Consider the following 26,979-nt stretch of genomic DNA (forward strand, 5'->3'; position numbering starts at 1 on the left):
CTTGCCAAACTTGCAATTATTGGATAATTACTATCTTTAGCAAGCGTGAAAGCTATTACAACTTTACTGCACACTAACACTCCATATAACATTATTCACATCAATATTTCAAAGTGAGACTAAAACTCACTACTTCTAACTGTTGCATTTAGACTCCTTTCTCCATTTTTGTCTTTAGGCTGAAAAATAGTACAGTTTCCATCTAAAATCTACCCTAACATCATGTTCTGAAGAGCAGTAGGAGATACTGAGTACATCTGCTGACAGCTGAACTACAAAAACTGGGAAAATCCTCTTTCTCTAAAACAGCAGGTTATGGATTTAGACTGTTTGTCTTCACTAAATCACAACTTTTATATCTCTGCTCTGTCTGGAAAACTCAATTGGATGTAACACAGCAAGTTAAGGATTCTAGGACTGTATTTTTCAGAACTTCAGACAAAAGACAAGAGTTATGCTTGCTTGAAAATTTTATTGACACAACTGTTTGGTCCCAACACACAAAACAGCACTTGAGCCACAAAAGAAAGTGTCCAAACAAAGTAGACAGCTAAGAAAAGAATTGTTGTCTCCTGCCCATTCCAAGAAAAATGAGTGCATAAATTGAGGGCTTCAGTGACTTTTTTTTTTAACAGACATGAATCTGAAGTAGTACATTTAATTGTTAAATTAAAGAATTTTATGGTTGTAATGCTTTTAAATCTGTTAAGTCACATCATTCATTTAACCCTTTGGATAAAAAAATATATTGCAATTCAATTAGCTATTTTGTTACACTATGAACACAACTTCTCAAAAGTATTATTCTATTACTTTCAAACAGCGATTTCATCAGAATCACACATGAATCCAGGAAAGATAAGCTGACCTCCATAAATGGTATAAATCACCACACTCACTTTGACAAGTGCCATATATTCTTCAAGCAAAAACCTGTTTTTCTTTAGTACTCCAGATGACTTGTAGCTGCATCTCAGGAAAACATAATTTCAGGTTGGTCTTGTCTCCAATGTATGCTCTTCTGAAATAAAGATCTAGACTGACCAGCGTTCCTTTACCAAACTTAAGGTGAAAGCAGATGTTCTTGCATTTAACTTATTAAAAAGCATTCCAAGAAAGCTTACTTCTAAATTTTAATTTCTATAGCAGTATGTCTGTAAAGGTTTACTAAGGACTCAAAATACCATTCCATAATGCTCAGAAAAACTTCCAAGTGTTTCTTTGCATTCACAATGGCTATAAGTTCACTACTGGTAATACTCACTTAAATTTAAAAGATTTTATAACAAAATCTGACTAGTAAAATTCTCTCTATAGCCATTATTCAGTGGCATTTCCTGTTGCTGGCTGAAAAATTAGAGCCCACGTTCCATCTCTTGTGCGTTACAATAGAATCCACCTAAAAACACTTCAGTTGGCCAGTGGAAAACCTCTAGTATAGGTTCTTTCAATGCTACAAGCAATTTATTTGCTGCCTGGCAAATACAACCCATTGTAAATGCCATGGTTACCCAGAATGGGTATAAAGTCTCATACACTGGACATTTCTGCTAACTAGAGTTAAGGTCATCCACTAACATAACCTCTCTTCCGAAGCTGGCCCTTTCAGAAGCCAACACAAGATACCACAAATTGAAAAGAAGCTTCCAACACTAGGAGTAAGTTTTAGAATAAAACCAGACACAGCTAAAAGACAGTATATCAAAGAATAAGCTTCCCACTCACTGAACATGCTTATAAAATAGAAAACAAGGTTCAGTAGAACAACCTTAGCATTTCCACATGTAGTTAGAACTTTCCTTACACGTGGAAATAGCACAAATACCTTCCATCACAAAACACTTGAAACCTGCTCTGTTATCTGTTATTTATGCATTAAATGCATATTTCAGAAATATCAGAATCTTCCTAACTTCATTGCTAGACACAGTAAAATGTGTGTGTCTGTATCTTAAACTCATGACACCAAGACAGTCTTTTCCTTAACCAAATCCATGCCAGACCGGAACTAAATATAAAAGGGAAGCTTAAAGCACCAGTGTCCTAGAAAGCTCCTAAATGGAACTGAAAGCAACAGAAAACATTTAAAACTAGTTTCACAAAAAGTTCACAATCTTCTACAGTCATCTCAGACAAAAGAATTTCCAATGCAGTTACAAGTCATCCGAAAGGTCAGAGAACAAGTTTCTCCTCCAGAGTACAATCAACTCCCTCACTCATCATTTTAGGTCAGCGAGTTAAAATTTCTCAACAGGCTTTTGAAAGACAGATCATGCATTTTATTAATACTGTCTGAAACAATACCAGTAAGCAACAGCCTATAGAATACAATATGCTACATGTATGATTACACCACCAACTAGGCTTAAAGGAAATAAAACCTGTTCCGTTTCAGTTGAATTAATACCTTACTTTTACTGAACACATATTCATGAAAAACTGGAGAATTTAAGAATAATTTAATGAATGCCAGATTTTTTTTTTCAAAATAATAGAAAAAACCTGCTCTGCTAACAGCTGTGTTCAGTGTAAAAGGAACAAAATCTTCACAGAACACATTAAATACAAATTAATTCTTACAGGCGTTTCAATAAAATACATAAGGGCTAGCAAATAGCTTTACTTTGTGCAGAGTCCATAGGTATTTGTCTTTCACACTAAAAAGAACGAGTTAAAGCTTGGTTACAGGTGCAAGTGAAAAGTTTGCAGCCAATTTCACCTTATTTTTATGTTGCTTTTTGGCTGGGCTGTCCATTGCTTCCTTGTTTAGATGGGTTTCAGAAGACTGACAGGGAGGCACTGAAGCATTCTCTGTGGTGGCAGACACCACAGAACTGGAGGTTAATTTTTCTTGAGCTGTGGTAACAATTCCTTGGTTTTCTTCTGGTTTTAAAATCATGATCTCTACAACAAAAAAAGACAACTCAATTCATCGTTTCTCTGTTCTTGAAAAACAAAGAATATTTCTCTGGTAATAGGCAATGAAGTACTTTAAAAGAACTTGTCAGCCTGGCCTAAAGCCACAAGATGTGTCATGCTCACTTCTGCAGGTGATGACCTTTCCTGCATCATTAGAAGGTTTAATTCTCACACATTAAGTCTCTTGGTGCTCAGAGAACTTGCTATGAAATTACTGTAGTGAAAAGGTTGCTACAGGTTGGCAAAAGGCAAGTTTAATGGTGTGATATGGTCCCTATGAAATTCAGTCAGAACTCAATAGTTTGGTGGAAGCCACCTGCATTTCCAACACACCTCATTGTGCAATATATACACATATGTATGCCTTTAAAACAAACTTGATCTTGTCTGCCATTTGTTTGATTTTTTTTTTTCCAATTGTATGAGTTATCACCCATAAGCAACACAACATAAGCAAGCAAACTTACCAGAGAGAGGTGCAGGGCGTTCCTCAAACTGAATGAGGTCTGCAGACTCAAGAACCACGGGATCAGGTCTCAGTTGTGGGGATGGTAGGCAAGAAGGAACTGGCTCACACAAGAGGTCAACTGGAGATGTATTTGTGAGGCAAAGGAGTTCTTGCTCAGTTTTATTAGCAACTACAAAAGAAGGGAACATATTTCCAAGCATCTGTAAGCTGTGAACATGTCATAGTTTTAGACCTGGAAGTTCTTCCAGTATGATTGTAAGGATTTGAGAGTTGTGCTTTATTTAAAATACTACTACCAAACTAATTGAATTACTGCTGACTGATCTCAGATTCATGCAAGACTTTCTTTGCTGTATCAAGAGCACAGCAGACAAAGCAACAGTATGTTACACCTATTGCTTGCCTGACTAGGTAGGTATAGCCCTACAGTAAAATCTGGTATTTGCTGAACTTGAGTAACAGAAGAGAAGCTGAGGAAAGAAGTCCTCCAGGACTAGCCTTGAAAAGGACCAGTTAGCAGACAGCTCCCTTGCAGACATAGCAATATCCTATCGACTGTTTCAATAGTTCACATTTACATGGGAAAATTAAGCTGAAAGTTTCAAAATGAAAGTGATTTGCCCTTATTAAAAGGAACAACCCTACGCTTCTGAAGTAACTCATAAGCCATTCCACAAGAGTACCTCAAGAACCATCAACCTGCAGATCGTAAAAGAAATGGAGACCATAGCAAGATATTAACTACGAGGTCACAATTTCCTAGTTCTTTTTATTTGGAGACAGATCTATACCAACAGGAATACCACCATTATTTGCAAGTAAGCAACAGCACAAAATCAGGAGAAAGACATCACAAAAGAGCACTATGTTCTTATCAGAATACAGGAGACATTCCTAGCAGAAGCTGCTACTGACCATCTTTCTTTGTTAGCTTTATGCTTAAATTCCTACTAAAATCCATAGGAAACAGTACTCTAGCAGCTACATAAACACAGAGTAGAGGACAAAAAAAATGCCCTTCTGAAGAGGACACATGCTTTACTGGGAGAAGTTCAACAGCTTTCAAGCCATAAAGCATTTCTACAGAAGTTCAGATTGAGTAACTCACACAGCTTTCCCCATGCTTTTTTTACTGTTTATTTCCCCAAAGATAACAAATTTCTTATATAAATCAACTTTGCATTACCATTGCTGGGTGTTCCTAGATTCAGTTCCATTGATGGAGTGGATCCTGGGGTTTCCATAATATGTCCATCATTCTCAGTCAGTAGATTTCCATGATCATCCACATGATCAGCAGGGAGAAAACTAGGTGAGCTAAAACGAGCTATAAGAAGGCAAGTTCATTTGGTTTGTTTATTCAAGTCACCTCTTAAGAACACAAAATTACTGCTCAAAATTGAAACGGCTTACTTTTCATGTCATTCTTTAGCACCACAATTCTCTTATGACCGTGACCTTTAACCCAGACCACCTATAGAGAGAAAAGAAAATCAGAATAAACATCAGCCCATACTATGCTCAAAGCCTAAAACAGCTTATTCATTGCCTTTCCTCTAGCCTTATACTGACATTATTTCTGTAAGTACACCATGTTGCTAATTTGTACTACACCACTCAAAAACTGTGTCTCAAAATAATCTATGCCAAAAGCAAGCCATAGGGCTAGAACATGTACTAACTGTATATTGCTCTGTGATTCTGAGATACTGTACAGTTGTTGATTTATTCACAAAAGAAATCAACCCTCTCACTTGATAAAGATGCCAAGAATGTCTGCAGCCTAACAAGGAACAGTTTGTAAGCAAAGTTTCACTAAAACATGTAAAAAATATTTTTCTTGTTACAGAAGCCAAATTTCTCCAAAGTTATTAAAAACACAACTGGTAAGTCTCCCTGGAGAAGGTAATTGTTCCAGTAGTCTACACCAACTAACAGGAAAGACAGTGTGTAACTTTTTCCATCCATACAGAAATCCCAATACAATTGTGCAAAACAATTCTTCACACCTGTGGAATTGCTCCCAAGAGCTCTTCTAAATTATTGCATCCATAAGCTTTAGGTTGCAGCACATCTCCTGTGTATTTGCTATATGCTACTGGGAATTCGTGAAGAAAAATCTGATGATAGTGGTAAGTGTGAAGTAAGGACCTTACATTCTTTGCAAACATGTACAGATTTGTAAGCTTCACACATTCCTCTGCTGCATCACTGGTAAAAACCTATTGAAAGAGAAAAGAAAGAATTAAGAGTGTGTATTTTAATATCTTCTAGTCACATTGTTCTTTAAAGTCTGAAACCCATCAGAAAAGAAAAAGCTCATGTACCTCAACCAAGTAAGGCAGACTCTTCAGGAGTTCAGTTAGGGTCATAAACCCATATTCACAGGGATTAAGTGAAGTGCTATGGATTGCTTCATAATGCTGTTTAAGCTGTTCAACAGAGAGGAAGGATGCTCCATCCCAAGACATCAACAAGACCAGCAACTGGGCAGTCAGCGTCCGCAGAGATTTTCTGTTTATCAGTTGAATTTGCTTGCCGGACTCTGTGTCCACAACCTAGAAAAAGCAATTGTGAACAAAGTTAAGGACGAGGAAGAGATTAGTTTAGAAGTTAAGTACTGGGATTTGTCTGAGCACAGCTCAGTCTGATATTACACACCAGTCTCTGATACTCCCATAGCCAAGAGCACACAGAATAAAGCAGTTTATTACACAGAAAAAAACCTGTTTAAACACACAAAAGCTGTGTAGCAGTTTCTATCTACATGGTAGAAATGATGTTATCCTCTGTTCCAAGAGATAGATGTGACTGAGCTCCAGTATGAACAGTAGCTGTTAAATTAACAGAACTGGAACTAATATGCCAGTATGTCTAAGTCCACATAGATGTAACCTGCCTTTCCCACTGACATACAAAATCCATCTACATATTCAGAGAGTCAAAGCCTCAAACTATAAATTAAAAAAAAAAAAGAATATAAAACATTGGGAGACTGATTACTACAGTTATCAGGAAATTACTGTTTTTATATAGTTGCAAGTCAGGTGGGAAAAAACCCAAATTGCATTGTTAAAATTAAGTACTATCAATACCACCTTTCTGAGACTGCGTCTGGAATAGAGAGTTCAGTGCAGGGCCACAGAGATGATTAAGGGAGTGGAGCATCTCCCTTATGATGAAAGGCTGAGGGAGCTGGGGCTTTTTAGCTTGGAGGAGACTGAGGGGTGACCTCATTCATGTTTACAAATACATAAAGGGCGAGTGTCATGAGGATGGAGCCAGGCCGCTCTCAGTTATGTCCAATGATGGGACAAGGGTCAATGGGTTTAAGTTTGAAACATAAGCAGTTCCAAAGACACTTAAAACTTCTTTACTGTGAGGGTGACAGGGCACTGGAACGGGCTGCCCAGATGGGTTGTAGAGTCTCCTCTAGAAACATTCAAGACCTCTCTGGAGGAGTTCCTGTGTGACCTACTCTAGATGGCCCTGCTCTGACAGGGGCATTGGAACGGATGATATTTCAGAGTCCCTTCCAACCCTTAAGGTTCTGTGATAAGAATGGTGAAGTTACACTTGAAAATCGACTTGGAATTCCCCCCCCACAATCCCCAGCTTAATGAATATTGTTTCCAGAGTAGAACATTAAGCACATGGAAACCTGCAATTTGAGACAGAAAGTTCTCTAACGTAACATTATATATCTTTTAGAGAGATAAACTACAAATATGAAATATCACCTTCACAACATGGCAAAGCTTTTGCATTAAAGCAGAAACTGAGCTAACATCATAGTCATGAAGACGCAGAGTGTATCCAAATGTTTTACTGTACTCTGTCAGTAAATCAGTCATCATAAGGCAGTTGGCTTTCTGAGACCGCAGCAGCTTAACAAACTGGGCGGCAACTGCTTTGAGTTGTTCCACCTCTGTGAGTGTGAGAATCTTCTCCTCCCCACATTCCAATACCTACAAAACAGAAATTATACTTCATTAAAATGATTTGTCTAGTCTGAATGAAGTAAGAGTAATCTGCAACAAAAATTCAGTGCTTGCAGGCAATGTAATCTTCCTTATGAGGAAAGGCTGCGGGAACTGGGGCTGTTTAGTCTAGAGAAGAGGAGACCGAGGGGGGATCTCACTAATATTTACAAATATCTAAAGGCTGGGTGTCAGGAAGTTGGGGCATCCCTTTTTTCTATTGTATCTAGGCAAAAGGACAAGGGGTAATGGGATGAAGCTGGAACACAAAAGTTATATTTAAACATAAGAAAAAACTATTTCACTGTGAGGGTAAGGGAGCCCTGGCACAGGCTGCACAAGGAGAATGTGGAGTCTCCTTCCTTGGAGATCTTCAAGACCTGCCTGGACAGGTTCCTATGTGACTTGATCTAGGTGAACCTGCTTCTGCAGGGGTGGGGTGGACTAGATGATCTCTAAAGGTCCCTTCCAACCCCTACCATTCTATGATTCTATGATTTGCTAAGTAGCAGTTCTCAGCTACTTCAAAAGCTAACTATATAGCAAGCAAAACTAAGCATTTTTTGAAATACAGCAAGATAGACAAATAGTTATTAACCTTCTTTAAAGCAAGTTTAACACACAATTTAAATGAAACTTACCACTAATTTCAATGCACTGAGTTCTCTAATGCAATACAATTTTAAAAGCTTCAGTTTGTCTTAGCCTGAATGTGCTTTGGACCGTTTTACCAAAATACCTACAGCAAGGACTTTCTTAAACACATCTCTGTCTCAGATGTACAGTTTATAACTCTCACTAAAGTTAACGAGAAATAATATCTGCTGAAATAGTTGTACAGATCTCAAAAATGCTTTAGAACAGCTCAGGATTTTAGGACTTACTTGCAGGACATCAGGTATGGCTTCAAAGAGTTCAAGGAGTTTTGTGAAACCATAGTAAGCCAGTTTGCACTGACGACCAAAGTGGTGGTGATAAGAAGGAATAAATTTATTGAAGGGCATTCGAAAATGAGGTTGATGGCGCAGTAAGTCTACCACCTCTTTAGAAAACTGTTTGGTTCTTTCAATTTCTTCTTGTGTACGTTCTAAAATTAAAAGAGAAAGCAAGAGCTGTGTACCAACACACTTAAAAATGCAACAGAATATAATAAGAAAAGATGGTGATCGATTTGCAGTGTCTTGCACACCAAGACACTGCTTTCTTCTACTACTGAAGACCTTTACTAATCTTACATATTTCAAGTGCAATATGATCAGGTGATTGGCATTTCAGAAGATATTGAATAGTATAATGTGTTGATTTTTTTTCTCTGTGGAAGTGACTTCCGCTAAGCATTCCACAGAACACTGAACTACACACAGAGGCAGTCATGTTATTTTATGTGTTTTGCCACCTGCTTTCCTGTCTATTCCATTATAAATGTTCCCAGAATGACAAATTATTCATTAGAAGTTAATAATTGAGTTATGAAGGTACTAATACAATTATCAAAAAAACCCAAGTCACTCCTATATACTTCAGTTAATAGAGCTTGAAAATAGTAAAGGAACAAACTCTTTGGCAAGAGTAAGAAGTTTTACATGGACATACCTCTTTTGGGAATACAAATTACCATTTCATTGTCTTGCTGTGACAAACAGATGGTTGTATCTGGAATTTCTGATATAATATCAGCTAGTTCACACACTCCGTACTCTGTAACATCCCAGTCCTTGGAGAAACACCTGAAAGGTTTAGAAAAATTGTATAATAAGAGTATTAATGCACATTGTGTAGTCAAAAACCATGTAAGCTGAGAACATATGTCTCAAATCCCCCCCAAAAATGCACAAGTTTTATATTGGCAATAATACTACAATGGGAAACAAAGTGGTAAAGTAGTCTTAAGTTATCTATCTGTTCTAATCAGGAAAATAAAATACACTGATGGTTCACATGAGTTCTGGAAGAGTGAGCTCTATATGCTTACCAGTAGCTTCAAACTTGTCAGAGTAAGTAACAATATAAAAGATTACTTTTCAAGATCAGGTTTTAAACTATTTAAGAAAATGTAATTTCATTACACAGTTCCATATGGCTACACCGTTAACAGTCTAGATTTACTGCATACATGCTCCTCAAACGAGGTCAGGTGTCAAGAGAAGGCAGAGACCTCCAGAGACATCCTGGAAAACACCATACTAAGGTTTGCAGTGCTATAGTGGAAATATAAGCACAAGTGTGCATTTCTAGAAAGGAGCTGCTAGCACGTGAAGTAGAATTGTACACATGCAAAAAGCAGACCACATGAAGCACTAAGATCTTATGGTTTCCTCAAATAACATTAAGGACTACTTTCTACCTTAAAATTAAGGAAAGTATCATTCTTAGTTCTTGGATAAAACCCATCAGAATTGTTTCCTCATCACACTAGAAGAGAATGTTCTTCCTGACAACAGTAAGACAGGTATCATTCCTGACTTTTGCACCACTGCTAGATACAGCTGAGGTGAGTATCTTTTGATAATTAGTCCATTTATTTTGTATTTCCCTCTAAAGGTGGCCTAGCACTAAATTTTCCCTTTCTTGTTCATGTTAATGTGCCATTACCTTCTTACTTAAATCCAGCCTTCTGGTCACAGCTACAAGAATCCATCTCCAGCTCCAATAAAGTGAAATGAAACTAGCACTTATAAAAAGCAGTGAAGCAAGAGAGAACTTTTCATTTTTCTCTTCATTAGAAGTTTTATCTTCCACATCACAACAAAGCAAATATCATTTACCATAGTTTTGTACTAAGATTTACAGTGCTCACTTTTCTTGCTCTAGGTTTAAAACCACTGTTAATAGACAAGCCCTGCATAGTATTTCTTGCATCATTAAAGATAACTTACCAGTGATAAGCCTGTAAGAATTCCCTCACAATAACTTGCTTACTGGCCTGGGATTTGAGAAGTTTCAGCAAGTCCTGAGTAAAGCGCTTCACTTGAGCCCTGTGTGTCAGCGTTAACAAGCGTTTGGAACCCATACCAAGAATCTGAAAGAAAATGATATCTGATCAGTCCCATTTAGCACCCTCAGTAAGTTCTTTTACAGGATATTTAGAAGCCAGTTCTAGTACAAGTAGACTGGAAACAAAGGATGTAATAGAAAGTGCTTGGAAAGGCAGCTTCATAACAACGCACACTTTCTGTACTAAGGTAAATATCATCACTAAATGTTTTCACGGTGAGTGCTTTCACAACTGTTGCACATTGTATTGATTATCATTCTACCAACAATTGGTGTTCCAACTAGCAAGCTACTTGGACATAGTGTTTCTTTCTTGTAACATAACTTGACTTACGTAACACAGAAATCCTTTAAGTCACAGGCTACACATCACAGCCCAACTTCCATGCAATCAACATTTATTTATTGTGTCCTTCAAATAAAATTCAAACCTCACCCAAACACTAGCCACTGACTAAAAGCAGCTGCAAGTTTTAGTCCAGAGATCTAAATAGTTAATTTTCATAAAGTTGTTTTGGAAGGGTGGAGACAATATAAACAACAGAACAGAAACTACATCTCAGAAAAGACAACAGTTACACTCCAAGGCTCAGTTAACCATCTGTTTCAAGGTGGACTAGGTAATTGCACAGCACCTATTATACAATACCAGTCTAACTCAGACAATTGAGGACACGTTTCCCCAAGTTATAAGGAAGAGTGCCACATAACTCACTTGCAATACATGAGGCACTGCTTCTAGCAGCTCCATTAATTTTGAATACCCGTAGTCAGACACACGGCACTGTTTTGCAAAATGATGGTGGTACGTTGGGATGAATTTACTGACAGGTATGACGCAGGATGGTTGGCTTTTCAGCAGATCTATCACTTCTCTACTGAACTGAATAAGTTGTGGATTACCTACGGGGCTCTTAGAACGAAGAAGCCAAGGATCTACAAAAAAAAGTAGAAGAAAACATATGACTGAATCTTCCACTAATGTTTTTCAGCTAAACACTGCACTGACACAGGCTAGAGCACAGGAGAAAAAAGGATGAACATTCAAGTTACTCTTTATTAACAGTTTAACAATTATACAAAATATTTACTTGATACTACTCTTCATTTTTTTTTTTTAGCAGAAAGATTAGTTCAGAGAAAAATATTTGAAATACTTACCTGTATTAGGAGGTGGTGGTTTGTTATGTATCCATTTAATAACTTTAATGCCATTTTGAGCCGTGGCAATGTTAACTCCAGGAACACAGGTAATTAGATGTTCTAAAGGAACACCACCCTGGCCTTCTGGCACCACTTCAAGATCATTGAACTCTGACATATAACAATCAGGAAAACTTTGGAAGAAAAAAAAGCTTCCATTATACACTGAAATACCACCATAACCACTATACTAACACTAAAAATAATCATTATTCTGAGACATTTCCTGAGCAAGAAGCTTCAGCAGCTTATTAACATCACAGAAGTCTTCACAATATGCATTTTAAATGAGCATGTCTTTTTTGCTTAACAATTCAGAAAGTAACAATTTCATAAGGCACTTGCTATAGAACATACCACCTTATTCAAGAAATGGTTTCTATACAACAGGTAATTTCATAGAATCATAGAATGGTAGGGGTTGGAAGGGACCTTTAGGGATCATCTAGTCCAATCCCCCTGCAGAAGCAGGTTCACCTAGATCAGGTAACACAGGAACAATTTCACAGCATTACAACTGCCATCAAAAAAGTTTTTGCCTTTAATCTACTAGCTTATACTAAAAGCCTAAATTAAAACACTTTACCTTAGTAAAGGCACAGTACCCTCATGTGTCTGTAGAAGACTGTGAACTTGGGGAGCAAATGTCTTCAGAGACAAAACCACAAAAGGAATTCTATATGAATCTGGATCAAACTCATGATCACTGTGAAAATAAGAAATTGAAGTTCATATGCTCATTCTATGTATAGTTTTAGCACAGGGGGCCTGTGTTCACATATACACCCATAGTAAACATTATCCTAAATGCATAGGATTGATTGCTATTGGCTGATAATACCCCTATGTACAGTCATAAGCTACTTGCCATCTTTTCCTCTTTACAGAAACACAGTTACAGCAAATTTCCCTAACACAAGCAACCATGAACATTTTATTATCATTAGATTAAAATTTTCAAATAAAAATTTAGCAGCACATATCAGGCAGTCAACAGTGAACCCCTAATAACTGCTCTAGCAGCACAGCCCTGATGCTGTTGAATAAAACAAAGAACTTAAAACATTGCTTCAGCAGACCTTCAACCTTGTGTAAACCACTTACTAAACACAGTTGGAGGGCAAAAAAAAAAATTACTAGTTCCAGCTATAATCATGTAATAAAATTCAGGTGAATAGAAATCTCTAGTATGTACGACCTTCCTATATAACCTGAGGAAGTTATTGTACCTTTCTGCTTCTGCGTAAGAGGTATTCAATCTTAGCAGCCATGCCAGAAGACAATAATCTCACCTGAACAGCTTGATCCATGACTACCTAGAAAAATTCACTGTGCCATTTCACTATTTTCTGCCTGACAATCTTGTAAATACATACACAGTGAGTGGAGCATGCTACATGAACTATGTACCTCAACTTTAGTATATCTACCTGTAAGTGTTAAACGTAGTTCAAATAATTGGTAAGATTTTATAGTATTTTATACACAGCTTACATAAAGTCTTTATTCAGGCAATGCTGCTTACAAACAGGCTCGTGATACTCCAACTCTTCAAATATTATAGGACTACAGTTTGCTGATGAACCATCGTGTGACTGCGAAGATCCCAATGGACTCTGCCGGGCCTGGCTGCTGGGTAAAAGGCACACCATCCGCCCGCCTCCTTGCTCACGGATTGCCACAGTATCTGTTAGCTTATACAGGTCTGATACAACTAACCTATGCCCAAACCTAGAAGGGAACAAAAGAAATAGATGCACATTATAAATGAAGTTAGATAATGTAGTATTCTGCATTTTTTGTTTAAGAAACAACAATGTCCCAGAAACTACTTAATGTAAAATGTTAAGGTAACTTATCTACTCATCCCAGTGTAGAACAATACAAATACTCAAAGTATAACCCTCTAATAAAGATTATTACAGTAATTTACTCTAAATATACAATATACTGAGATATCTAACAAAATACCCATTACACTCTAATTCACTGTAAACAATTACACAAGGTCAGACTGTTTTTAGAAGTATTGGAGAAACAAAAATAAACACAGCTGAGAACTTACTTTTTTTCATAGATCTCTGCAAATTTGAACATGGGCAGACAACATGCAGGTGCATCCTGCAGAATGGACATTGTTTCTGAGCTATAAGAGAAGTTTTGAACATTAGTCTGTCAGTATTAAATCTCCAGCACAAATGGCATCTGTAAATATCTTGCCAATTCATGAACTATAAATAGAACAAGATAAATTGCATCCCTTTCCATCCCTGCACTAGAAAAGTTGCAGTAATGTCTCTGAAGGAGTTGCATCTTTCCTTTCCAAGCGTCAATAAGATTTCAAGTATGTATAAAGTGCAACACTAAAGCTGCAGCATTAGAAGTTACCAGCCTGGTCATTACATTTAGAACTTCGAACTGGCATAAACTAAAAGGCAAGTATTTAATGGAGCTGTAAATTATACAATGGCAAGTAGCACAGCATTGTAAAACATCCTACACTCCAAGTACTACTCTCATCATAGCTTTCTGCAAAAAAAAAAAAAGAGACAGCTTTTATCCTAATCCTTTTTTTCAGTAGAGGAACAAATAAGAGAGAAAACACTTGCACTTCCACTAGCATCAGCACTCTAGTTCTATTTTCCATATAGAAAATGGAGATCAAAGAAACACCAACAGCACTTAAACTGTACATCGTCCTCAAAAAGATAATTTGTATGCACTTTCTTAGAGGAAAGAAGAAATAAAGATGTCATATAGTTTGTGCAGCTGAGCTAAGATTATAAGTTATTGAGTATCACTTAGGCAAGAGTAGAGGTGAAACTATTAAACAGAGATCCAGTCTCTTCCAATGCAACTTAAAACATCAACAGTGTAAAAATGCTAAACTGAAAGCTAGCCTAATTGTATTTAGTACATATATCAGGTCTTAAAACAGATTTTACTTTCTTTCCCTATCATTCTTTAGCTCAGTATTTTAAATCATCTCCTATCTACTAAATACATGCTAGAACAATTAAGAAGATACCAAAGTGCTTATTACCTAAGTAAAGAGAGTGATTTACTAGCTGATCCTGTTGCTAATGAGACCTGAATCCTTTTACCACCAATTTTGTATCTGTGAAGGCTGTTGACAGCACTGATTGCTTCTTGCAGATTCTCCATCTGAACTGCAGCCTTCAACTGGTAGTCTGTATGAGGACTGAGCTCTACACTTTTTACCTGAAAGAAAGAGAACATTTATCACAAAATGGTCACCCAAGGCACATCACCATGAGAGAAGCAGAGTCTTGCTTTGGCCAAGAGCCAAACAGAACACAAAAGCCAACTGAGTATGAGCCACAGTCAATAGAACAATGCAAACATGAACCAAGTGCAACAAGCCTTGGTCAAGACAAGACCACGATATTCCTTTAATGCAAGCATCATCTTCCTATGTAGATTATGTCACAAGAATATCCTTTACAGACAGACACGACTGCTGTAGAAATTCTCTCCTTCCCCACTTGCTTTTTACTGATACACATTACCTTTATCTGTTTTTTCATCACTTCGACTCAAATTCAGTTTTTACTGTTTTTTAAAGCTGATGTTAGGAATTCAGCTCCACAGGCTTTAGCTGCATAACTGTTTTAAGCCACAACTCTTCCCTATGTGACCAAATGAGTCGTTTATGAAGAATTTGATACACAAAACTTCAGAGTAACAGATCTATGAAAATTATTAACCTAGTGCAAACAATTATCAGGTCATTTTAAAGGAAAAATACAGTATTCTCCTAATAAAATTTAAACATCACATCTGGATAAGCCTTCCATTCCTACTCACTTAAAGCTAGACGACAAACACATCTATATATATTTATATATACATATATGAACAGAAAGGATTTCTAAAAGATTTAATAAAGGTATTTTAGCCTTTACCTTGCCATGTCTTGAGAAAATCTCCTGTAAATTTTGCTGCAACTCTTTTCTGGACAATCTGTAATCTATATTGCTGATCTGAATGTCTGCACCATTTGCAAAAGGATCAGGACAGTCTGAACCACTGGTATGATTTACTACATTAAACGTGAGCGGAGATGATCGATTTGAGAGGTTTGGAGACATACTCCTGGGTAAAATAAAAACACTTCTGAGCTGAAGTAGCTATTACATCATTCTGATACACACAGAGAACAGACACAGGTCAAATGCAGAAATACAGCACTTGGAAGGTATTTTCCCAGTACATGTGTGTGCAGGCCAAAGAAATTTCATCACAAGCAAAATATCCTAAAATAAGTATGTCCTACAAGAGGAAAGGAAATAATATCCATGTTTCAAAGTCACCCTATTTAATAATGTTTTTGACATCAAGTCTCTCATTATCTTAGCATACCAAAAAGGTCAAACTTATTCCTGTGATTTTAATAACTGGCAAAAGCCAGATATTTAGAGTCTACAAAAATTTAATAGACCTGGACAAATTTCTGCTGGAAACGTCAAAGATACTTAAGAGTATTAAGGTGTCTACAATACCTCTGAGGATTTTTCAGCTTTAAATACCAGAGGGGTTGGACTAGATGACCTCTAAAGGTCCCTTCCAATCCTACCATTCTATGATTCTATAAGTAGAGAAAGTTTGCAGGAAACCACTGTCATGTAACATGTTTCTGAAAGAGTTTGCTCTCTCATGTTCACATCCACCCCCTGTTAAGCTGTTAGGCAACATCATCATGGTTTCCCTTTGCCTCCACATAAATGAGTGCATAAATGTGCTTAGCATACACAAGGCCATATGCACCTGTCAACAATCTATGTATACATTGAAGAAGTCTCACTTCACCTTCCAAATAAGACAAGCACTTACCGAGATGACCAGCAACTCTGGGACATCAGCAAAGGACTCAGTTGCCTTGAGGCTGTCAACTTACTGAAAGCAGAAGGATAGCTGACCTGAAATACAGTTTCATCTTTATCTACAGGGGAATTGGTAATGCTTCTGGAGGCAGAGGTGTCTCTTCTATTTACAGATACAAGAAAAAGAAAAAACACATCATGTTGTAGAATTCACATTTCAGAAGTGCAGACAGCATTGATGTATTTTTATTTTTAGACATACTTCTGACTGCCTTTACAGGATGATTCTCCCATTCCAATTTTTTTGGTTGCTGAAGATACAGGAATCGTTGCATTAGAGTTACTCTGAGGAGAAGGAATTGGTTCTCCTAAATGCTCTTGATGGTTTTCAGTATTTTTACTGATGGTCTTTGATTCAAGACGACATAGCTCCTATAGGAAACAGATGAAAGGTCGGCATAAAAGCACTAGACATTCCTTGCCAGAAGCCTTTCTTGTGATAAAAATCTAGATCATTGATAATTTATTCTTGAATAGTCTTTTTATCAGCACTACTTCATGAGGAACATTTAATTTTCCATGACTGAAAATAGTAAACTGTCAATCAGTTAAAACATTTTTTGCTACACTGTACATCTACCTTAGTTTTCCTTGAAACTGGCAAAGTTGATCACTCTAGATGTTATACTCAATACTAACTCAAGGCCAAGCACCCTAGGACCCAAGACTCAGTAAGTACCAGCAGTATTTCCAAACTGAGACAAAGGTTGCTGGGATGCAAGGGGAATAATCCTCAAATTCATTGTCTGCTTTCCAAATAGATTAATACAAATCCCCTTTGGGAACTGCCTGGACATGTTCCTATGCAACCTGATCTAGGTGAACCTGCTTCTGCAGGGGAGTTGGACTAGATGATCTCTAAAGGTCCCTTCTAACCCCTACCATTGCATGATTCTGTGATTCTGTGAACACCACTATGCATCACAGCAATTCATTAAAAACAACCGACAAGCTAAAGTTTAAACAGAAGCAATACTCAGAATGTGAGGAAAAAGCAGGAATAAAGACACCACCTGTAAACTTTTCACATTTGTAGGTTTGACAACAGGTCCATGAATCTGGAATCCTCTCCCAGCAGATCCTTTTGTACCAGGAGGCTGATCACTTAAGTCTTTGTTGATGAGGCACAGCTTCGTGTTCTTGTTAATTTTTTTGGGAGACTTCATCTTTTCAGTTCCCACAAAGCTGGAGCTTTTTGTTTCATTAAGGTCTTTACTTTTGGGAGTAAAAGACACCAAAATCCTGTTACCAAAAACATCTTCATTTTCCATTCGTTTACGGGCCCGTTCAGCACTTTCTTGATTTAAGAAGCGGAGAATTGCACTGCTTCCAGAAATGCTCAGCACCTTCCCTCCACAGTTGTCTGACAAACGCCTGAGTCTATTACTGACACTTTTGCTGTCTCTGTTCGTTGGCAGATTATAAACATACAATAGTGTATGGCAGGCCTGTTTGAAAAGGAGTAAAATTTAAGTTTGTGTCAGAATATCCTCTTGTTAAAACCCTCACTACCCCCAGCCATTATTTTTGCAGCATTCAATTTGTTTGGCGAACTCTCACACCAAGGTAAGTCCTCAAAACATCCATCTCCAATAAAATTTTAAGTTACAAGAAACTACAGGTCAATAATCAATAGATCAATACTTCATCACCTCTCCAGATAAGAAAGCATCTGTTTGCAACTCAAGAATTGTATAAATTCTACACATGAACACATAGTTCAAGAAGCAATTCCAAAGAAAAGCTGGTGTTGTGCAAACGTAACAAAGCAAATCCAGAAGAAACTGTCAGGAAAACAAAAAACCCAAGAAAACAGTAGACAGTCAAAGCTTTGACTAGACTCAAAAGTGTTAAGAAGCACCACAAAGTTGTCTTAATACACAACAAAGTTCCCATCCTAACTTTCTGCTAGTAGGAGGCACGTACAAGATTATCTAACAAAATATTTAGTTATAAGAACATGACCTTGCTATTTCACTTTTTTAGTTAATGATTTTATTTCATTCTTTCAATGTTAAAGCAAAAAGCATGCATTTGCATGGTAGTAACTGAAGTACAGACAATGGTGAAATTCACAGCAGCCACTCTGTCTCAGCATAAAAAAAAACCCAACCACAATTTCAGCCTGCTCTCCCTCTAAGTTAGGAAAAAAAAAGGAAGGTGACACTTGGAAATGTCTGTTGAATTAAGTATTAAAAACCTTACTGGCATTTTCAGTGGTAACCTTGGTGGCAAGTCTGAAATAAATTCTTCAAAACAAATAAGCTCATGAGCATGATGCAAGAGTGCTTCTGAAGCTTGATTTTTATGCACCAAAATTATCCGAAAGCCATGTCGATGCCTCAGGTCACTCAGTTCCAATGCAAAGTTCACATCCGCTGAGGAGGAAAACAGAATGAAGGAGGCTAAAAAAACCCATCAGATTAAACAAACAAAACCCCAGATATCACTTGATAATTTCTATTCATCACTGAAAATTTCCAATGATAGAGCACCAACATCTACAAGCCTTCTCAACAGACATGAATCAGCAGTTAGCATTTGGTCTCAACCCCTCTATTAAAAGAGCTTCCTTTTAATAGTAAATTACAGATATTTTCATAAGTATTATTATTATAATGAATTACATTTGTCAGCATAGCAATTGACTGGTACAATACACTTCCATAACAAACATTTGTTTAGCTTTAGGGAGAAACCCAAGGCAACACACAGCAATTAAACACTTGAGTGGCTGGTATATTTAGCTGTATTGGATGCTGTTACAAGAATAAAAATCCAAACACATTTTGTTCAAAGACTTCTGAAAGATTACCATAAGGAAGACTCAACGAGTTTTACTTCATTAACTGCCTGCTGAAGCTGTCTAGACAGTATTTATACACATGCCTACCAACACTCAACAAGACAGATTCCAATGTTGGTTTAACTAAATCAAGTTCTCATTTTACTGTCTTTTCCCTTGCTGCCACTGACATGATCAAAAATTCTTGAGTAATTCAGTTAAAGCTGACTCTAAACATAACCCTTGGAAAGCAGAATAGTGTCATATGTGAGACTACTATTGAAGAGAGGAACTGAACTCTGCACTGTAAATAAGTACCACAAGCACCTACTTGATACAAGAACCACAGTGGCAGGTGCAGTGTGTGTATCAGCAAATCTCCTAAGACTTTGCCTCAGCTTGTCATCAGCAGCATTCTTTGCTGTAGCATTGATGTGTGCAACAGTCACCTGTAAAAATACATAAATATGCTTTAAGAGAAGCACAGATGTGAGTTATGTTAGCTTAATTTTTAATTAACATAAATACAAGTTTCACATGCACATTTACATAATGCATGCATTAAAGACAACATGTATGGATTTCAAACTGTTCTAATGAGCAGTAAGCTTCAACCCTAGCTGTTCACTAATGTCTGAGGAACAACTGCTGCTGTTCTGTGTCAAAGATGACAATTGATGTATCCTAAACATTCCATAAATTCTCATTTGAAATTATTACAAACATCACAAATAGTCACTATCAATTAATTTCACCTCACATATGCAGATAAACTGTCCATTTGATATCACACCTGCAATTTACAGGGTAGGAAAAGAACTTCTGACTTTGAAAAGTGCATATTAAGTTAAGAACAAAAATCCCATGAAACGAGAGGTATTAATAGAAAAATACACAGCGTGAAGGCTTCCCTATCAATATCACTCATTTACAGCTGTCCTCACTAACCAGCACAGTACTCGCCAACAAAAGTTAAAAGATTCACAGAACCATAGCTCATTTATATTAAGAATGAAATTAAAATTCTCTGCAAACGCTAAAACTATAGTTAAAGCATTATATGTAATATCCTGGTTTATATACACAAAACAGAACACAGTTTCAGTTTTAAGTAGTATCACACCAGGAAAGTTAAGCATTAAAGATCCCACCCATAAACTAATTGCAAGCTCACACACTGAAGAACACAGAAGCTAACATAAAGCTTTAGGAATCACAATTAGCACACTCAGAGTACACCAATTCTCAAGCAAGAACATGAAGTAGATGGTTTTTTGATACCTGGCAGTTGTTTAGCTCCTGGATAACTTCTTTATTTTCTTTACTAATGTCACACACACAGATGAACTCTGCCTCTCTGTGACCTTTAAAAAACTTCTCACGAATCCTCTGTACAACTGCTATAGCTGAACGGCCAGTGGGAACTGAACAGTTTTCAATATCCCAGAAGACTCCAATGGGTGGCAAGTTCTCAAGAATCTGGCCTGTTATTGCAACTTCTGGAGATCCTGTACAAGTTTAAACACAGCTCATTTTGTCATCAAATGCCAAAAAAAAAAGGAACTTAACATACTATAAACTTTGCACATGGGAAGCTGTATGTTTTAGAGAAAAACATACCTAGGACTGAAAGTTCAGTTTTGTTTTCTTAAGGAATCTAAAAAAACAATCAGGTACTTTCAAAGTTTCTCTTTAAGAAAGAAACTTTATACTTCTGCCTTAAACAGAAATTTAGTTGCTGTTAATTAAGTATAGAGATGCAAGACAACTTCACTTTTCAACTCTCAAACCACCATGTAATGGTTTTGGGTTTTTTACCACCTCATATTTGATACTTTTTTCTATATTTCATGAAAATTGTTGTGTCACACTAAACTTAGCAAGTGCTGTATTGGTAACAGAAGTAAAACATGAAAGCTGTTCAAATTTACAGTGTGCATTACATAAAGAACCTATACAAAACTAGGTAGGATTACCAGTAAAGGCATAGTGATTAGAGAAAATAAAGGCAGTGCGGAACTACAGCAAAGTTAACCTTACTGTCCTGAACTGTAGCATAAGAGTTTTATACAGGATAAGAAGTGCAGTTAAAGTTTCTGATGTTTCAGCACCCTGATTATCTATTTCATTTTGAATTAACATCACACATCTATTCCATTCCTAGAAAAGGGTTAGAAGAACTAGAACCAGAAATGTGAGGAATGACACAGAACCCTCACAGGCCAAGACTGAGTTGGCTGAGAAGATAAAACTAAAGCATAACAGTCAAATGTCATTTTTTGGAGGGTATATGTTGACTAGTTTTACTTCTACAAGATTCACTGGTATTGTATTTTTTAATTACCTTGAAATTGGAGGGAAAAAACCAATAAAAATAGGTATAGTTTTAAAATGATAGTGAAACTATAGAATTTCTTAAGTCTTCCATGACTTAAAGTTTATAACTTTCACACTAGCTGCAACTTTGTAATTGAAACAGTGCCACACTGTAGAAAGAGCATTTGATTAAGATGCTTTTCAAAGTATGGCTGAAGATAATTTCTTTCTATACCACCAGAAGTGGTGTAGAAAGATTTATAACACCTTTATTACATATTACTGCAAGTCCTTCGAACCTCTTTCTAGTTCTTAAAACATAACCAAAAAAAGTGGATTATTTTTTAAAAAGAGAAGCTCTATGCAAACAATACAGTGCATTAACCAGGTAGTCAAAACAGATAAATCTAAGTTATGACTTCACAAAACAGAAATAAAGTATTTTTTGGCACTGTTTAGTCTTCTGTGACTTTATAGGAGTTTCCAGAGAATGGTGCAGTTTAAGAGAACTCTTCACATGCAAGAGTATTCAAGGACACCCACAAATTGAAAGTTTCAAACAAATGTGGTTTACCATATTTCTGTGGTGATTTGCCAAGGCTGCTCGCCAGTAGTAAACTCTTCTCATTTCCTGTTCCTTTGGCGCCACAGCCATTACATATTGGGATAGGAACAGGTGCAGTCTGTGCACTTGGAGGAGGAATATTTGGCCAGATTTTAGCAGCATCAATTAGGCTGTTTCTGGTTGGCTGTTGGGACAATTTTTCAAAATACATGTTCACTTTGCATACAATATTAACACATGCTACTCCACAATAGAAACATCTTTTCCCTTCAGCAACAAATTCCATTTCAGAGGTACTCTACAAAGTTAATTAACAACAGTATCAATGCATGAAGGAAGCTTCTAACCCAGAGTCTTTCCTAGAATACTTAGCTCATCTTTAGGAAGTACTAACACATATTCCAAAAAACACAAAAGACAGGCGTAGCATGTGCAATCAGTACAGTTAAAAGGTTGAATCACCTCTCTCCCCCAAAAAAGTGGTCCTAATTGCAAACATACTGAATGGACCGTTTAGTTTATAGAGATGAAGACATTTCACTCTATATTGGAAACTCAAATTCAGAAGTTTCACCAATAGATCCTGCAAAGCTGAATACATTCTTTCACTTGAAATTCCTACTCTAACTCAAGCACAGGTTTTAATCAGTGCTACATGGTGCAAATTGGTATTCAAGTATAAACAACAAATTTGAGAACACCAAACTAAGACCTACCAAACAAAACCAAAACTAAAATATCCTTATAGCATCAGACATTTCACCTTACAAGTGAAGCTTTATTGATCAGCTGCCCATGGGTACACCTTAACTCCTGTTAGACTTCTGAGTCACTACTGTTGGATGCTTTAACAGGAACTGTCAGGAAGAGATTACTGTTTTACAAATCCAGATGCAATTCTGCTTGAGTACATTACAGACCCTCTGTAAGCTAAACATTGTGATAGTCTCTCTGGTCTTCCTATTGAATTGAATGTAGAACAAAGATAACCTGCAAGAAGTTTACCTCTGGTACATTTGGACTGTGCATCACCAACCAAGACTACATAAGCTACAAGCCACGGAAGCTGGTGTTTTGCTCAAGTAACGTTATTTCACCATTAATCATATACCATGCTTAATGAATGAGAAATGTTACATGTACAAACCTTGCTCAAGCAGTCACTGCAGTAGTGAGAGCCCTTTAAACAAAGGGAAGGTGCCATGTTTAGGTGCAAAGAGTTGGTACACATGCGTGATGTTAGCTCCGACTGCGCAATATGCTCATCCAAGTGGCCTGTAGCCCCACTTGTGAACTCAGAACAAGGAAAATAGCCAGAAGATGTGCAGCTCTGAAGGGCTGGAAACTGATGCAGTTTGTGCAAGTTACCATGACAGGACTGGAAATGGAGTTTTCCACAACAGGGCAGATGTTGACAGGAAGAGACACTGTTTTCTACGCACATGCCAGGGAACTCGCTCGCAATGCCTGCCAAATTGCTTCTAGCTGGAGGGTTCTTCAGCGAAGGTGCAGATGGATAAGCAAATCCTGACCCTACTTGACAAGTAATCGTCCCAGTGCTTTTTGAGTCTAATATTGTGCCAGGGTGAACCAAGTTACCACCACCACCACCACCACAATGCATTTGTGGAGTACAAGAAGAGTCAGAGCCATGAGCACAGCAGCTTACTTTTGGGCCAGGTGAAAGCTGTACTTGCTGTTGCTGAAGAGGGTGAACATCAGGAAGCGGCACTGCTGGAAACAGTTTAGAGCCAGCATTGTGAGGAGATGAAGCATCCTTCAATTCTACAGCAGCTTTCTTGTTCTCCATGTAATCTTTCTGGATAAAGAAAGCTCAGTTACATTCAGATACATAAACCAATAGTTCCATAATACAAACAAGCATAATTTTAGATTGCTACAATTTTGACTACAACAGAAGTTGTGAAAAGTGTTATCTTTATGATAGAACTACACAAAGGTATCAGAAGCATCAGAACAATCAAGGTCAGTAGTGCTAACCTCCCTACAACTCACTGTTCCAGACCTTTATGACAGTACTTTGGAACAACTTTTACTTCTCAAATTGAATTTCATGCATTTCCTGCTACACAACAGTGAATAACTGACTACTCAAGTTCAAAACCATTCCTTTCTACCTGATGCCACATCTTAAGAACTGAAGATACACCCAATCTGAAATTAGCTTACATGTTAAACTCCAAAATTTGCAGCAGCTCCCTTTCAGTAACACAACAGGATACAAGCTCGTCTATATCTCCCATGTCTTTTACTGGAAATCACAATGAATATGCATAGATGTTACTTAACAGCTGGAACTTGCTTGCTCAAGCAAGTGTGCAGAACTATTTCTTCTATTCATATAGAGTTACAGAATGGGAACATTTAAAGAAATTGGGAAAACCAGATATTCATGAAGAACAGTATCCACAAGTGCTTTAACAACTATGTAATTGCTCACAAAATTCTCACTTTGCTTTCAAGCTAAACTTACAAAAGCAGAAGCATGAAGACTACACTTCGACACCCCAGAAAAAAAACTTTGAGACGGTGTCTTATACACTTTTTAGACAAGTCAGTTTTATTATTCCAAAAAAAGCTATATAGAGGAAAGCCTGCCAAGCAAAGTCAGCTCACCTGCTTCCACTAGCATTGATCAGAGAGCTGTGAGCAAAACTAAAGACCTTAAATTCCCAGGTAGATTTTCTATCTGCCAGGAGACAGACTGTTATCTCCTCTTTCTCCCTTACCCATTCACTCCCTCTAGTCAGCAACACCACCGCAGTTAGTTACCTCACTCTGTACCAGGATATCAGCTGTGCTTTTAGTTAAGTAATGAATTACCGGATTCGCACTGCAAGGCAAAGACTTTCCAGCAGCAGAAAAGCAATTAGAAAGTTTCCAGAGCCATGGTTTAGCATCATTCTCTTGTCTCTGAAGCCATCCAAACGATCTATTGCAGAGGTTCTCTGTCTTGTTTCCTTCCATCATACAGCCAAAAAAAAAGGTTCAACATTCTTTCATCCTCTCTTCCTTTCATTCTTCCCACCTGCTAAAAGAGAAAAAGCACATACTTTCAATAACTTTTAAGTTAAGACAGAGAAGACTCATGAGGGCCAGATGAATTCCACTACTGCTACGTCACTGAACCTGCATAATGCATACTGAATTTAATTATGCATATGGGATACAGCCTTGACTACTGCTGTTCAATACAGGAATATTCCTCAACAACCTGCAGCACTGGTGAGGTAAGCCAGGGAAAACACAGTTTAAGTCTCCATAGCATTAGCTACAGAATCCCAGAAATGTATCACTGCTGACAGGAATTAGTTTCCTGAAACTTGCTTTACGTTAACCCAGAAAGATAAGTCAGGAGATAGGTTTCAAGAATGGCTCACCAGTAAACATAAAACAGGTGCAACTGAACCCAGCTGAAAGAACTGAATTGCATATTCATTGTTTCTCCATTGACTAACAAAAAAATATATATATTACATACACAGTATTTAGTATTTAAAGAGAGCTTTAAATATTATAGTTATTTCAAAATACTTCTACTAACTCTCAAGCTGCCCCACAGCACATCACATCAATTTGGCTTTACAGAACCACAAAGAAACAAAGCAACTTGTCTAAGGCCCAGCCACACTTTACTATGAAAGCCACATTTAGCAATGAAGTCCTCAGACCGTTCAATTATTAGGCTACACTCTTTCAGTTTTGTTGCATTTGAAAGCAATAACCATAGAACACATTCCTGAGCATTATATTTGTCCCAGCGTTATTTTTAACCACAGAACTCTTGGTGGTTTTGAAGTAGAATTATTCACACATAAGCTGTATAAAGCAGCAAGCTAATCAAGTCCTAAAATTCTAGAGTGTGTTACTTTTAAAAGTGTCTGGTAGCACCGCTTCGTGTGGGATTTATAACGGTTATTGCAACATTTTAAAAGTTATGTCAAGGCTCTACGTCCGCGCTTTGCCCTCTGTGGCTGGCGGCTCCCCAGGCGCTCCCCGCTCGGCCTGGCCCGCGGCCCGGGGGACGCCGGTGAGGTTCGGCCCTTCGCCGCTCCGGACACAGTCCCCAGGCACCGCCGAGCAAACGACTGCACCGGCCCGTGTGGGCGGCGCCGGGCCGCGGCGCAGCTCCGCCCGGGGGACCGGGCCCTAGACCCGCCGGGCCGCGGTGTTCAGCCGAGTCCTCTCGACAGCCGCCAGAGGCGACCCTGGGCCCGCGGGAGCCGTCGGACAGAATCCGGTCTGACTGTGCCCCCACCCGCCGCGCCTCACCTAAGCCTCCCCGGCGCCGCCGCCCCTCACATGCCGCCGCGGCCCCTCACACCCCTTTGTTGTCCTCCCTCTCTGCTCCTTCTACCGTCAAGCAACGCCGAGCGCCGGAAACCAGCCCGCTGCCGCAAAAACGGCTGTCGTAACACCCTACCCCACCCCAACCCGACTCGTCTGCGAGCGGTGGCTTTTAAGCGCGCACAGGCCGGGGGCTCCCGGTGGCCGCGGGCCAGCGGGCTGGGCTGGGGCGGGACCGAGTAACACCCCGATCCGGCGTAGAAGAGCTGCGGGGCTGCGCGTGCCCGGCAGGACAGTGCGCGGGACCGCCCTGAGGGGGTGAGGGCGGCACCTGAGGGGGTGAGGGAAGCCCGGCTCAAGAAGACTCGGGCACTCCCCAGCGGCACCGCTGAGGAGTGATGCTGTTCCCCTTTACACAAAGAGGGGGATCTCGGTCCGGGCACACTTGAGTGCTGGCCTCCAAGGCCAGGCAGAGCGGTAGGAGTCGATCCTGGAGGAGGTCCCAAAGAAGCCCTGTGTGGGGACCTGGCCTCCCA

General features: G+C 38.3%; 1 protein-coding gene across 5 annotated transcripts; it reads right to left on the bottom strand.

Moving 5' to 3' along the window:
- Positions 1–452: 452 nt before the first annotated feature.
- On the bottom strand, positions 453–26,516 carry MARF1 (meiosis regulator and mRNA stability factor 1). Of its 5 annotated transcripts, none has more exons than XM_061992724.1 (27): positions 26,429–26,516; positions 24,980–25,187; positions 23,283–23,954; positions 22,145–22,319; positions 20,536–20,762; positions 19,586–19,703; positions 18,675–18,847; positions 17,483–17,917; positions 16,672–16,841; positions 16,420–16,572; positions 15,492–15,681; positions 14,609–14,787; positions 13,631–13,711; positions 13,060–13,296; positions 12,152–12,271; positions 11,524–11,699; positions 11,078–11,298; positions 10,245–10,387; positions 8,962–9,095; positions 8,253–8,455; positions 7,129–7,356; positions 5,716–5,946; positions 5,398–5,610; positions 4,802–4,862; positions 4,575–4,715; positions 3,387–3,557; positions 453–2,904 (listed from the first exon to the last, which is right to left on the bottom strand). In XM_061992724.1, the coding sequence occupies exons 2-27, from the start codon at positions 25,124–25,126 to the stop codon at positions 2,672–2,674; spliced, it is 5,232 nt and encodes a 1,743-aa protein (XP_061848708.1). In that variant the 5' UTR covers positions 25,127–25,187; positions 26,429–26,516; the 3' UTR covers positions 453–2,671. The 5 variants fall into 5 exon arrangements, with proteins under 5 accessions (XP_061848708.1, XP_061848709.1, XP_061848707.1 ...); XM_061992725.1 differs by having other exon boundaries at positions 7,177–7,356; positions 24,980–25,184; positions 26,429–26,500; XM_061992723.1 differs by having other exon boundaries at positions 24,980–25,184; positions 26,429–26,500.
- Positions 26,517–26,979: the final 463 nt, after the last annotated feature.

The sequence above is a fragment of the Colius striatus genome, chromosome 3, assembly GCF_028858725.1.
Source record: "Colius striatus isolate bColStr4 chromosome 3, bColStr4.1.hap1, whole genome shotgun sequence".
In the NCBI taxonomy this organism is placed as follows: domain Eukaryota; kingdom Metazoa; phylum Chordata; class Aves; order Coliiformes; family Coliidae; genus Colius; species Colius striatus.

Excerpts from the sequence above, each read along its gene's own strand:
- MARF1 (XM_061992724.1), bottom strand. The coding sequence starts at position 25,126 with ATGATGGAAGGAAACAAGACAGAGAACCTCTGCAATAGATCGTTTGGA. Across the intron at positions 5,947-7,128 it reads AGCTTTGCCATGTTGTGAAG|GTTGTGGACACAGAGTCCGG; the intron begins GTGATATTTCAT and ends TGCTTTTTCTAG. Across the intron at positions 5,611-5,715 it reads GTCTGCCTTACTTGGTTGAG|GTTTTTACCAGTGATGCAGC; the intron begins GTACATGAGCTT and ends CTCTTTCAATAG.